The following is a 12,905-nucleotide window of genomic DNA, read 5'->3' as shown; positions in this document are numbered from 1 at the left end:
AAATATTCCCGCTCTGACACGATGACACACTAAATCGACATGTGACGTGTGTGTGTGTGTGCCTTGTGCGTGTGCCGGTGTGTGTGTGTGTGTGTGTGTGTGCATGCGCGGGCTGTGCGCGCGGGTGTGTGTGTTCTTGACAAAGCTTCATACTAAGGATTGTTGGAATGTTTGTTACAAGCCCTGTTTAACGAAAGATCCGTTGGGACATGGCAGTGCACATTGACCTTCTTTATGTGTACCATCTTGCCAGAGTTTAGTCTTAAGCTCGTATGTATGTGAAACATGTTGAATGAAAATTTCACCAAGACATTCCACCAGTTATCCAGAAATTGAGAGAGAAAACCATATATATAATGTATTAAGATTTTATAATGATTTTATAAGATTTTTTTATAAAAACATAAACCCCAACAAGAGGCTTTACATTTATTATATAATAACAATAAAGTACATATTTAGCAAAATTAACATATTTAGTATTCAAATTTAGTAACAATATATACGAAACACAGTCGAATTTTAGCACAACGAAATTGTACATCAGAACTGCAAACTATCCGAATGGATATACACATTATAGCTCTTAAGTTCACTATTGCCTTGAATGTTTGTTCAAATCCAAAATGAAATTATATAAACTATCAAATTCTTTCTTTTGCACGCCATTATAATAATAATTATAATAATAATAATAATATAATAATAATAATATCTTTATTTACAGAAGGTTACACATTAAGAACATACAATAACAATCATATATATCTTATTTCCAATGTGGCCTTCTGAAATAGAAAACAACAACAACAACAACAACAGGATATGCATAGGTAGTAAAATGAATGTATAATATGTAACTTTTTTAGAATAATACAACTCATATACTTTCGACAGACACTCAACAATTTGTTTAAACATATACCGTATATTGCATCCCATTCGTTCGTTCGTTTCATATATTTATTCATTCATTCATTCACTCATTCATTCACTCATATGAACATCAAGATATGCTTTGTATTTTTCTTTAAAAACATTTAAGGTTATTAACATTAACGAATATTTAAAGATATATTGTTCCAAATGTTCATGCCATAATAAGAAAATGTGTCTTTAATATAATTTGTTTTAGGTCTTGTCCATAATACAATATCTTTTCGTGACCCTAGATCTTAAGTTATATATTTTGTTGTCGGGATAAAGTCATCAGTTCTGTCATATAAGTCGGGTGCCATGTTATTTAAAGTTTTAAAAACAAGCACTGCCGTGTGGTATTTAATCTGTCAAGGAACGGTAACCAATTAAGAGTTTCGAATAGATTTATTGACGGAGATCTTTGCGAGGTTTGCTGTAAAATGATTTTAGCAATTCTGTTTTTGTAACCTTACAAACATTATTTATGTAGTTTGTGTTTCCTTTACCCCATATAATACAACAATAGTCCATAATGGGCAATTTATATGCATTGTTAAACAATAATTTCATATCAAAGTGCAAAAAATACGATATTTTTTTCAATAAGGCAATTTTTCCGTTAAGTATTTTACAAACATTGTCAATTTGCAAGTGCCATTTTAAGTTGTTATCTATGCAAATACCAAGACTTTTTGATCAGTTACATTTTTCAGAGCTATTTCATTTATCTTAAGAATTAATTTTCTCATAATATTTACTTTTTTGTCTTGTTCCTATTACCATACATTTTGATTTATCTGGATTTAAGGCCATATTATTTATTTGCACCATTTGTCAATGCAATGTTATTTAAATGATCTTGAAGTTTTATTTCTACTTTTGATATATTTTCTCCGGACTCATAAAGAGTAGAATCATCTACGTATAAATCAATTTTTATATCATTACCTATGAAAGCTATGTCATTTATGTATATTAGAAATAATAAAGGTCCTAATATTGAGCCTTGTGGAACACCGGAAATTATTTTCATTGGTTTTATCCTAAAACTAACAACGGCAAAATCTGTCTTTCTGTAACCTTGTAACGCATTCTAGTACATTGCACTCACATTGACGTTTTCTTTTTTCTAACTGTCTCAGAGCTCCTTTCTTAAGTTCATGGAATCAGAAACATTTTATTGGAATAAAACATGTAAGTGAAGAAGGATAAAAATTCAGTTATGATAAATAGTTTACCTATTCAATGCAAAGAAAATGTTCAAGTTTCAGACAATGGGAATTAAATGAAAATTCTGTTTCGCGTTTTCGATAAACTGCATACAATTTGAAGTCATTTACTTCAGATGTGAAAAAAAGAACAAAAAGTCTACAGGGTGAATAAAAATCTAATAACAAACTTTAAAAATCAAAGCGAATTTAAATCTTGAAATAAAGGTGACAAATTATAAGCATAAGCAAGGTAAATGATGTCAGCCACAAGAAGAAACGGTGAGAACACCGGAACTGTTCGGCATGATCCTATTAAAGATCAATTAAAGAAGATTGATAACGGTTTTAAGTAAGAATTACAACTACCAACTTGTTCGAACCTTTTGCAGCGCACAGTAATCTTATCGTACCAAAACTCATCGTACAGATTAATTTTCGGACAACAAGACGTCAATAAATATCTTTGCACAAAAGCGTTTACTATGCAACGCTATAATGAGTATTTAGATAATTTGCAAGTAGAACTTGCATTCACAGTATGGGATCTCATATTTTTTCACCGACAAAAAATCAGTTACAGCCAATTTACCTTCAACATCTTTTAACTATGATTTTGAGATAATATGTGTACAACAGAGCCCCACATGATCCACGTTATTTGCATTTTGATAGTTAATGACTCTAGCAATTTTATAAAATATACCCACGCTGACGGGTGTTAACATGCTAAAATCCTCCATTACTCCGTATCGTACCTTTTCACCTCGCTTAAAAAGTATCGTTCCTCTCGCTATACGTTCGACACCCCCTAAAAATAATAATAGACTTAACCACGCAAATTGACGGTAGTGAAATTCACTCATCTGATAATTAGAACTGGACAGACAAGTAGAGATTTTGATGCTAAAGCATCAAGTCGCCGGATAGAAATATGATTGTATTATCATAAATATAAGTTAATATCAGTTTAATGGTTCGAGTATAAAGAAAAGAGGAACAATAAGTTGAGTAATGTTTATTCATTAACACGTTTTTATTTACATGCCACAATTATATCTTTCTTGCTGAGAGTTTTATGCAAAAAAAATATCTTATGTTATAATAAAATATCATATTTGAATCAAACTTGCTTAGCAATTTTGTCAAGAAACTGTTATCATTATTAAATAAGCAAGTATTGTTTGGCAATATTTACCCGAGACTCAATAATTTTCGGGAGCTGTTCCGTTTGCTTACATAACTTATAACTTATTATGATTAATGTTAACGATTTTATCGTAAGTATAATTACATGTATAATTATATCAATTAATACTGCTCGATGGCCTAGTGGTAAGTATGACAAAGTTGTAACCTACATGTAGTAGGCGCAAGTTCGAATCTCGGACAAATCCTGTGTGTAGTTTTCATAAATTGATTTTTATTATATCTTTTAACTTTTGAAACATAAGTTGATAAATCTTGCGTTTCATTTCTAGCACTTTTTTATTTCATAATTTTGATAAACGGTCAAGTTTTGCAAAATACAAAAAGTATTATAAAAGAAAACATAAAAAAAATCACTTTATCGAACCTACAGTCTTCAATTTGAAACTAACTTTAAATCTAACACCTTGTCATCGAGGCTTGTAAAGCAAGGGATATGATTATGATTCTATTTGTAATTCTACTTTATACATATACCGTTGTACGTATGGTTTTCTTCAGCATCCGATAATTACCGACAAATTATTACCGATCATCGAATATTTGCAAAGTGACTATGAAAATATATATGCTTAATTATTGCATAAAACAATGCAATGCTACTGTAAAAGTGGTGTCTGCATAAACAAATTATTCTTATGCACTATCGAAAAAATATATCATTTAGCTGAAATCAATATTCCTGTCGTTACATACGATAAAGTTAATGTTTAAATAATTGCCTTTCAGTGCGATAAACTATCAACACAAAGATAGTTAATTCTTTTTCTTCGATTCCGACCCCTACCGTCATACCGAGATTTTTCATACAAAATTAATTTGATTTGCACTTTACCATTCACATGTTACCTGTATATATCTTATCAGCCATTTAATTGTTACTATTAGATTCCATAACAATAACATACAACGTGTACTAGTAGTCACGTGATTCTGGGAGAAACTGTTTATAATAAATAAGATAAAAAATAGAAAAGGTCTCATAAGATACAAACAACCAGATAATTTAGAAGTGTCATTTCAAATATCATGCATGATTTATTTATCATAAAATAGCAACGCTTGACACTTTAAAAAAGTAAAAGCATCCCTAAATTCAATGACTGGTCCATATATAGGGATACGTCATTAATTCATTTTATAAATATTGTAATGTTGCTTTTTACGATGTCAGTATTTGAATATTTCATTTCATTTGGCAACATTATTGTATGTTTGAATTTTTGAGATTACTGAAAACAATTGTAGTCTTTAATTGTTCAGTAATTGTTATGCTTTTATTTACAGAAATTAATGCCTTCTCCTACCATAGGTATAATATTAAACTGTTACAAATATAGTCGCCGGTTTCTACCGGCGACTAATAAGAACCGTGTGGAGATTAAATCACGAGGAATGTATTCTAATAAACAGATCTCAACTTTGCCTACAGCAAAAGAAACATGTGATATATTGAATCGAATGTATTTGATTCAAATTACTTTGCATTGAATAGATCAGGTTATATTAGAGTAAAAACTATTACCTACCGGCTCTTTTGTTAAAAGCGGTCTAGTAAATCACTTACCGACCGCTTAACAGGTCTGCAAATATATACCGACTTGTTTTTGTTCTATTGTTCTCTATACAATAGAAAATATGTGAAGTCGAGAAACTCGTGCAATACAGTACACAATATCAACCGTAAAATAACGCTGAATTGTGGGGAGGGGGTGGGGGCGGGGGGTTATGACCACTTTGAATAGGAAAATGGGTCGGAAAAGGGTCGACATACATTTTAAAGATTAATAGAAATAAATTAGCGCATACGACTGTAAGGACCCTCATTACATATATTCCAGATTATTTGTGAGAAAAACGAACTGAGTTGAAGTATGTGTTTCGCCAATATTAATGAGTACAACAACGCACATTTAGCCTTTCTTTATAGTTTGCTTTTCGGTATACCTTACACATTTGCCGAACTATTTAGCTTCATGAGGTACTAGTTTTCGGCATTTATTTCCACAACTATGTCTGATTTTGCACAATCCTGCATTATATAACAATTCTGAATTATGGGATATATACGACGATAATATTATTGGTGCATATCGAAGTTAACTTCTGCATCTTTCTTTCCCAAAATTTTTCTTTCAGTGAGAGTACAGATCATCTTAAGTATAAGATCGTTTTTCTCATTTTTTCCCAGTTATTTTTACATAACAATTTTAATTTTGTATACCAGTACTCGCTTGTTCTTCGCAAGAATACGACTTGCGCTTCCATTCCATGTATAAGAAATAGCCTGGTCATCTATTTACCATGAAATTTATTATATATAAAGATATAGTGTTTTTTATGATAAGAAAAAAAAAAGTTCTCAAAATTTGTTAATATTATTAATATGTTATGTATTCATATATCAAAATAATGATCTTACCTTTTACCTGCTCGACAAGTTCCGATTTCATTTTCTGTGACTCAAGTCAACAAGTACATTACCTGACATTATTACGGAATGCCGTTAGGGCCATCGCCTATGAATGTGTTGATCTAAAACGCGATAGTCGATAGTACGATGGTGAAAACGCGAAATCACGAAACTACGATGGTGAAAACGCGAAGGCACGATGATGAAAACGCGATAGTACGATGATGAAATCGCGACAGTACGATACTACGATGATGAAAACGCGATAAACTATCGCGTTTTCACCATCGTACTGTCGCGTTTTCACCATCGTAGTTTCGTGATTTCGCGTTTTCATCATCGTACTGTCGAGTATCGCGTTTCAGATAAAACCATTCATAGGCGATGGCCCTAACGGCATTCTGGAATGCCGTTAGGGTCATCGCCTATGAATATGTTAATCTGAAACGCGATAGTCGATAGTACGATGGTGAAAACACGACATCACGAAACTACGATGGTGAAAACGCGATAGTGCGATGATGAAAACGCGATAGTACGATGATGAAATCACGACAGTACGATGGTGAAAACGCGATAGTACGATGATGAAAACACGACAGTACGATGATGAAAACGCGATAGTACGATGGTGAAAACGCGATAGTACGATGGTGAAAACGCGATAGTACGATGATGAAAACACGACAGTACGATGATGAAAACGCGAAATCACGAAACTACGATGGTGAAAACGCGACAGTACGATGGTGAAAACACGATAGTTTATCGCGCTTTCATCATCGTAGTATCGTACTGTCGCGTTTTCATCATCGTACTTTCGCGTTTTCATCATCGTGCTTTCGCATTTTCACCATCGTAGTTTCGTGATTTCGCGTTTTCACCATCGTACTATCGACTATCGCGTTTCAGATCAACACATTCATATGCAATGGCCCTAACGGCATTCCGTACATTATTACATAATGAAACCCCACGAGAAACACGAGAATATTCAAATAACACCTGATTGAACGAATGAATTACAAGAGCGTAGCGGATGGTATCTTTGCATGGCTTTGGAATGCTTTCTTAAACATGATAAAGTACATAAATAATATGTTTCTTGTGAGTAATATTAAAAAATACTGCGTTAAAAACTGATATACAGTATGGATAGAAAGACAAAAGAGCATGTAGGTAAGATAGTTACCGCACTCGGAATAGGTCTGCATAGTATTTACAGACCCGGTGGCTTTTTAAAAACCTCGATCGCTACGCTCTCTCTGTCTTCAAATCGCCACCCGGGTCTGTAAATACTATGCAGACCTATTCCTCGTACGGTAACAATTACTTCCCGCCAAAATTAAGTCGCACAGTCCTGTTGCTGTGCGGCGACATCGCAATGCCAAAAGCGAATTCATTCTAGTTCTTCTAACATGATGTTGCATGACAAGGCAGTGTCATTTCACTTTCAACCATTGAGAATTCTATCTTTACAGACATTTTACAAAAATATACTCTCCTATTAAAAATGTATGAATTCGCCTTCAATATGCGATTAATAACCAGAGTATTTCTATTTGAAAGACCCAGTAATTACACAAATACACGGTTTCCGTAAAATGTACACAATTTACAAGTTCGTCAGATTATTAGAATATGTTGTGCAGTTTTTGTAAATGCATGCTTTGCGTCGAAAAACATTATGTACTTAAAAATAAATTGCATTGTGAATAGTATTTTTCCTCTGTTTTTTTATACCAACCATGTAAAAGCGCGTGAATTTTGTGCAAATCGACTTTCGGAGCATGGGTAACTCTACACGTGCCATAAATGGCATTGTGAACTACTGATATAATTGGTGGATAAAGCAGCTCCCTTACGAGCGCTTTCATTTAATGTTAGACAAGCATGGAAGAAGAGATAGAAAATATAAACTTCGAAATATGTAGAAGATATACTTGTTGAAAACAAATTAACAAAGGCGCATTATGTGTCAAAATCCATTTTATTTCAATTCTTAAGAATGTCAAACATGTGTTTAATAATGGTTTAAAAAATGGATTTAGAGCATATTAGGTGTTTAACAACTGAAGAAAGTTGCGCTGGTAGCAAAATGTTAGCAAAGTAGTTTTTTTTTTAAATTCCGTACAAAATACTCATTCACAATGATCACTACTGCTTGCCAACAGAGCAAGAAAAGTAAAAAAAATGTTCATCTGGGTGGCAAATCAAGTTCTTTTCAAAACTGTAACAAGATATCAAAAATAAAACCATTTTGTGAAATAAATATGATAGCATTTCTGAGGCATAATGGGCCTTTAATTGTTTTTACTTAATTAATAATACCGTCTTACTGTAACACGTACCAAACATAGAATCACTGTTTCATGACATGAGTACATGTAGTGGTCTAAAAATACAAATAAGGAAATTACTATTTTCAAGTTGTATTCCATATTTTCACAGCAAGGACATCGGAGTGCAAAATGTTCTACATGGTGTACACTTTACGGGGGTGAGCTTTGAATTACTCATCTGACTTAAGATTTTTTTTCCCTTCAAAACATGTATGTATTCTTCAAAAAAAGATGCTGACATTGTCATATGTACAGTATCAGGCATGATTTCAATAAATATATTGGATTAAGTAATGCCAATTAAATGGTTTAATTTTCATCCTTTGTTTAAATGAATGACATATCGTGAATCACGATTTCAGCATAAATCCGACACTTTTTTTAATCATTGATTTTGCGGGTTTATAAATCGGAATCGATGTTTTTGTTATTATAAGACTTTTTGGAGGCCTCTTTAGACAAATAATATTGCTTTATTTAGGGTTTTAATCGTAATAATTCAGAAATCCTGGTAGACTTAATATGACATCTGCAGTGATTTATACCGAGATTATTATCAGACCGGTTCCGGCGCACTGACAAGTTCCGAACAATCAAGCGAGTTATTCGCGTAACCGACAATAAATATAGAAAGTATAGAAAATATACACTGGTTTTGCAGTTTATTGACATTAACAAATAAATAATTAAATCATCATTCTATTTCGGCTTCCTATAATTTTCGTCTGATTATTAAATCTACATTATGCATTACAATATGTAACGATATACCAATACCAATAAGATTGGCGACATGAAATTTAGAATTTTGTAGATTTAATAAAAAAGTGAATAAAAAAGATAGATAAATATACTTACGTTTTAAATACGAACATGGCATCTAGGGGGTCAATTCAAGCTTCCATACCTACCAGTTAAATATAAAATAATTATCTGTTTATCTATAAAACTTTTGTGTTTGTTAACCAACGAACATTAGGATGAAAGCGTGAATGAGGGTTCGAATACCGGACTGGCAAGCGCGCAAATATATTAGTCCATATGTAGATAAGGTTAAATTAAGCCAATTTCTCTTTTTATAACAAAAACCCTTTAAGGCTAGACCAAATCTTTTGTGGTGTTACGTGTTTGTCCTTTTGTTATGGGTGTATCTGGTTTTGCAAGTTGAGTGATGGATGATTAATTTTGGTATTCAAGCTATTTTTAGATGTTTTGGTTCTGGGATATCTAATATTTCTTGGGCAATAACATCTCTAAAGTCTGATATTTAAAATATATACTATTGCTTGATAGAAATATTGATAGATTTATTCTTATCCATAATTATTGTTTTGAAGATCTCATCTATTTAAAGCCTGGTATGTACAGGCGCGTAGCTGCCTATACGCGAGTACGCAGCTGAATCCACATTATTTTGACCAAAAAAAAATTTTTTAGTAAAAAAAATGTGGTTTGAAATTCAGCCGCGTTCGCCAGATCTGATAATTACCACACTGAATACTTTATAAATCATATAGCCTAAAACGTACACCATACCGTAGTATTTTTTTGAAAAGTTGTCGGCCTTTGCAGCTCTTCAAAGTCACACATGGAAATAGATATTGATATTATCATTAACGAGTTTGCGGCCAGCAAAGGCCGCAAGTTAGACTTGCTGTGAAATGTAGACTAGTTGAAATAAACGAAAGTAAGGCTATTCATCTCCATTTTTATGCTAAAATAAATGGATTTTCGTTGGTCAAGAATGTTCTCCGGAGGCCCCAAAACGCACCAAATTGCACCATTTATTTCAAAATTTTCAGGGGGGCATGCCCCCTGACCCCCCTAGATTATTTTTAATTCACATTCTTTATAGGCTAGCTACGCGCCTGATGTATATACATGTATTTTTTTTGTAAAATTGTTTTTATTGTAATTTGAATTGTTGTGTAATATATTGTATTATGTATTTTGTGAAATGTATTTGTCTTGTGAAATATTAATGCGATGTCTTATTGTTATTTTATTTGTTACATGTTTTTTTTTCTTAATAGAATAAGTATGAGCGTTTATCTTATAAACCCCACCACTCCATATATGTTAAATTCTTGCGACAAGTTTAAAGAATAAAGTTAACAAAACAGAATACACGTGTATTCTTCGATTTTACATGGTCTTTTCGTCGATTTCGCACGTTCATTACGTCCCTTTTGAACGTTCACAACACTGACTTTTTTTAAATATTGAAAAATCGTGACTTTTATATTATGTTTAATGGCGTAAAACTTTCATTTACATTATTAAATTCAATTTCAAGTGATTAATGTAGCCGTACATAAATAGAAATAGTAAGTATTGTCAATTGCAATATAAGGATACAGTTGAAGTAGGTTGGTAGCGACACGCCCACAACGTGCAAAATCTATTTTTAGAAACAGGGAAAATTAGGGAGTATTTTGCATAAGAAGGCAAATGTGATGTGACCCAGGTCGATTGTTGTAATCAAAGGCTGTTTCATGTAAAATCCACCTAAACACTTGTGAGATTTTCCTCTTATATCAAACGCTGAAGATCTTAAAAGAACGTGTTCATTATTTAACACGGACCAAACCATTCATTTTAGGGAAACAGCATCGGTTAATCGTGGTTTCCTCTGGTCGCATGGGTGTGTCAAAACAGTTACCGGCAGAACCAAAAGAATCATGTAAATTTATACTCAAGTAAAAATTGAAAATCATCCATATGTCAGTATTTTAATAAGTAAAATGGCCGTATTTTCAGAAGACAATTTAAAGGTATATAGATACATTTATCCCTCGTCTCCGATTAGGAAGTTATAATGTATTTACAGCTGCAAATATTTACATTGACCTTCAGATGTATATATTAAAGAAAATATGAACAATTAGCAGGAAATTATTTAAGCGTACATTCACAAAATACTTATACATTCAGGAAGAACTGCTGAATTTCGTTTTATCCTGATTAAACAGATGTTCGTTGATATGAAATTTGGTTGAATTTCAAATACAATTTCATTTTAAATCAAGTTTTTAAACAGCCATGGATGAAATGAAATGTGTTTTGGGAATGCTGCTGTTGTGCTTGTTTTTCCACGTTGTGAAAGGTATTCTATATTGTGATTTTTGTTAATTGATATGTTTTATTTACTGTTGTTTTTTTTTTATTTTTTTTTTTCGATTTGTTTTCAATATAGGAAAACGTATAATTAATATTGTTTTATTATTTTTTACTAAACAGTTGTGTTAAAAGGAAAATTAAGGAGTGTTAAGGTGGGATTTTTGTCACATTATCATACTTAAATTTATTTTTCAATTGAACTCCTGCACACCTATAATGTGTTCAGTTCAAATATCAGATCCCCTTTAATGGGCGATATTTTGAAATATATAACCCTTGGACATATTGATATAAGTCTCATAGAGAATATGCCCCGGAATATATTTTTATATCACCTTCCGTATGAAATATTTCGGTATGATGAAATAGATATCAAAATGGCGGCGCCTCGGGGTAATATTCCAGTTCCCTATATGAAAATACCCGCTTTCTCCCAAAAAGAAGAATATCTCGTGTTTTCGTCTATTAAAATATTGTTAATTCGCCTAGAATATATCGTGTCGTCTTCCTGTTTGCGCCCTCAAAAGTTTGAAGGGCGAAGACACGAGGACACGAAATGGCAGAAATCAGCCACCATACAAACAGGCGTGTGTTATTGATAAGTTATTGTTTCCTTAAAGGAAAGTATTGGAAGACCATATATATCTTTCAATACGATAATTTCAAATATGAAATAGAATGTATAGTAATATGATATTTATTCCAAAGATTGTCTTTAAAAAGGCTAGCTGACAATATATTTATACCAAACATTATCCATTTATTTAGTAACACCCGTCCTTAAAATCAAACGGAGTATGTTAAAATTGTGTTGTCCACCCGTCAGCATAGGCCTTTGGACAGTTTCTTGGTAAGAAAACAATAGCCAAACAATAGATTTGTTCCGTAATAATAGAATAATACATGTGTCGTTCCGGTTCTTTTAATTTTAGCACTGTTTTCTTCACAAATTAATACATCTTATTCCAGGACAAGTCGCCCCATCCGAAATGTTGCAGAACAAAACATTTTGTGACCTCACTAACGTGAATATTACTTGCGATAGTAATGAGATGATTGCCGTCGAATCCCTGAACTTCTATTATCATCTAGATTGTAACAATACGTGTTGTCGCTTTCATAATAACCACAGTAGTGTTGGGGCAGACGACAACGATATGCAGGATGTTCGTCGCGAATGTTCAGGAAGGCAAAGCTGCAGCGTAGACAAAGCTGGACCACGTTCTTTTGAAATAGGTGGTAATGAAACACCTTCCTACGCTGTACTGCATTATGCTTGTATTCCAGGTAAGTCAAAGCCGTTTTGGCTGTAGATATATTGTTGTTTTTTTTTGTTGTTGTTTTGTTTGTTTGTTTTTGTTTTTGTTTTTTTTTGTTGTTGTTTTTTTTTGGTTTTGTTTTTTCATTTATAAAATATTATCGATTTCTCATTATATAATATTAATTATTTAGATTTTGGGCATTTATTGAATTTTGGTCAAAAATATTTCATCTATATATGACTGCTTTCTGGCCATCACTCAAGCTTACAAAATATTGTTTCCCAGAGCATGTACATTAGACAAGTGTTTCAAATGTATGAAAATATGATAAATAATAAGTATAAAAATGATCAGTATAAATTGATATCAAATTACAAAAGCATATTAAATTGCAAAAATATAGTAAATTATAAAATGGTATTAAATTACAAAA

The 12,905-nt window shown here is 32.3% G+C and overlaps 1 protein-coding gene across 1 annotated transcript; it reads left to right on the top strand.

Annotated features, from left to right (window-relative positions):
- Positions 1–10,977: 10,977 nt before the first annotated feature.
- Positions 10,978–12,443, top strand: LOC132730382 (uncharacterized; the record flags this gene model as incomplete). Its single annotated transcript, XM_060716292.1, is given in 2 exon segments — positions 10,978–11,196; positions 12,180–12,443. Coding segments are annotated over 2 exon segments (328 nt in total), but the record flags the coding sequence as incomplete, so codon positions are not given.
- Between the last annotated feature and the right edge of the window lie 462 nt (positions 12,444–12,905).

Source organism: Ruditapes philippinarum, unplaced genomic scaffold (assembly GCF_026571515.1).
Source record: "Ruditapes philippinarum isolate M1 unplaced genomic scaffold, ASM2657151v2 ctg16146_1_1_1_1, whole genome shotgun sequence".
Lineage (NCBI taxonomy): Eukaryota > Metazoa > Mollusca > Bivalvia > Venerida > Veneridae > Ruditapes > Ruditapes philippinarum.
Note: the sequence above shows the minus strand (reverse complement) of the source record. Positions and strands in the feature narration are given on the sequence as shown.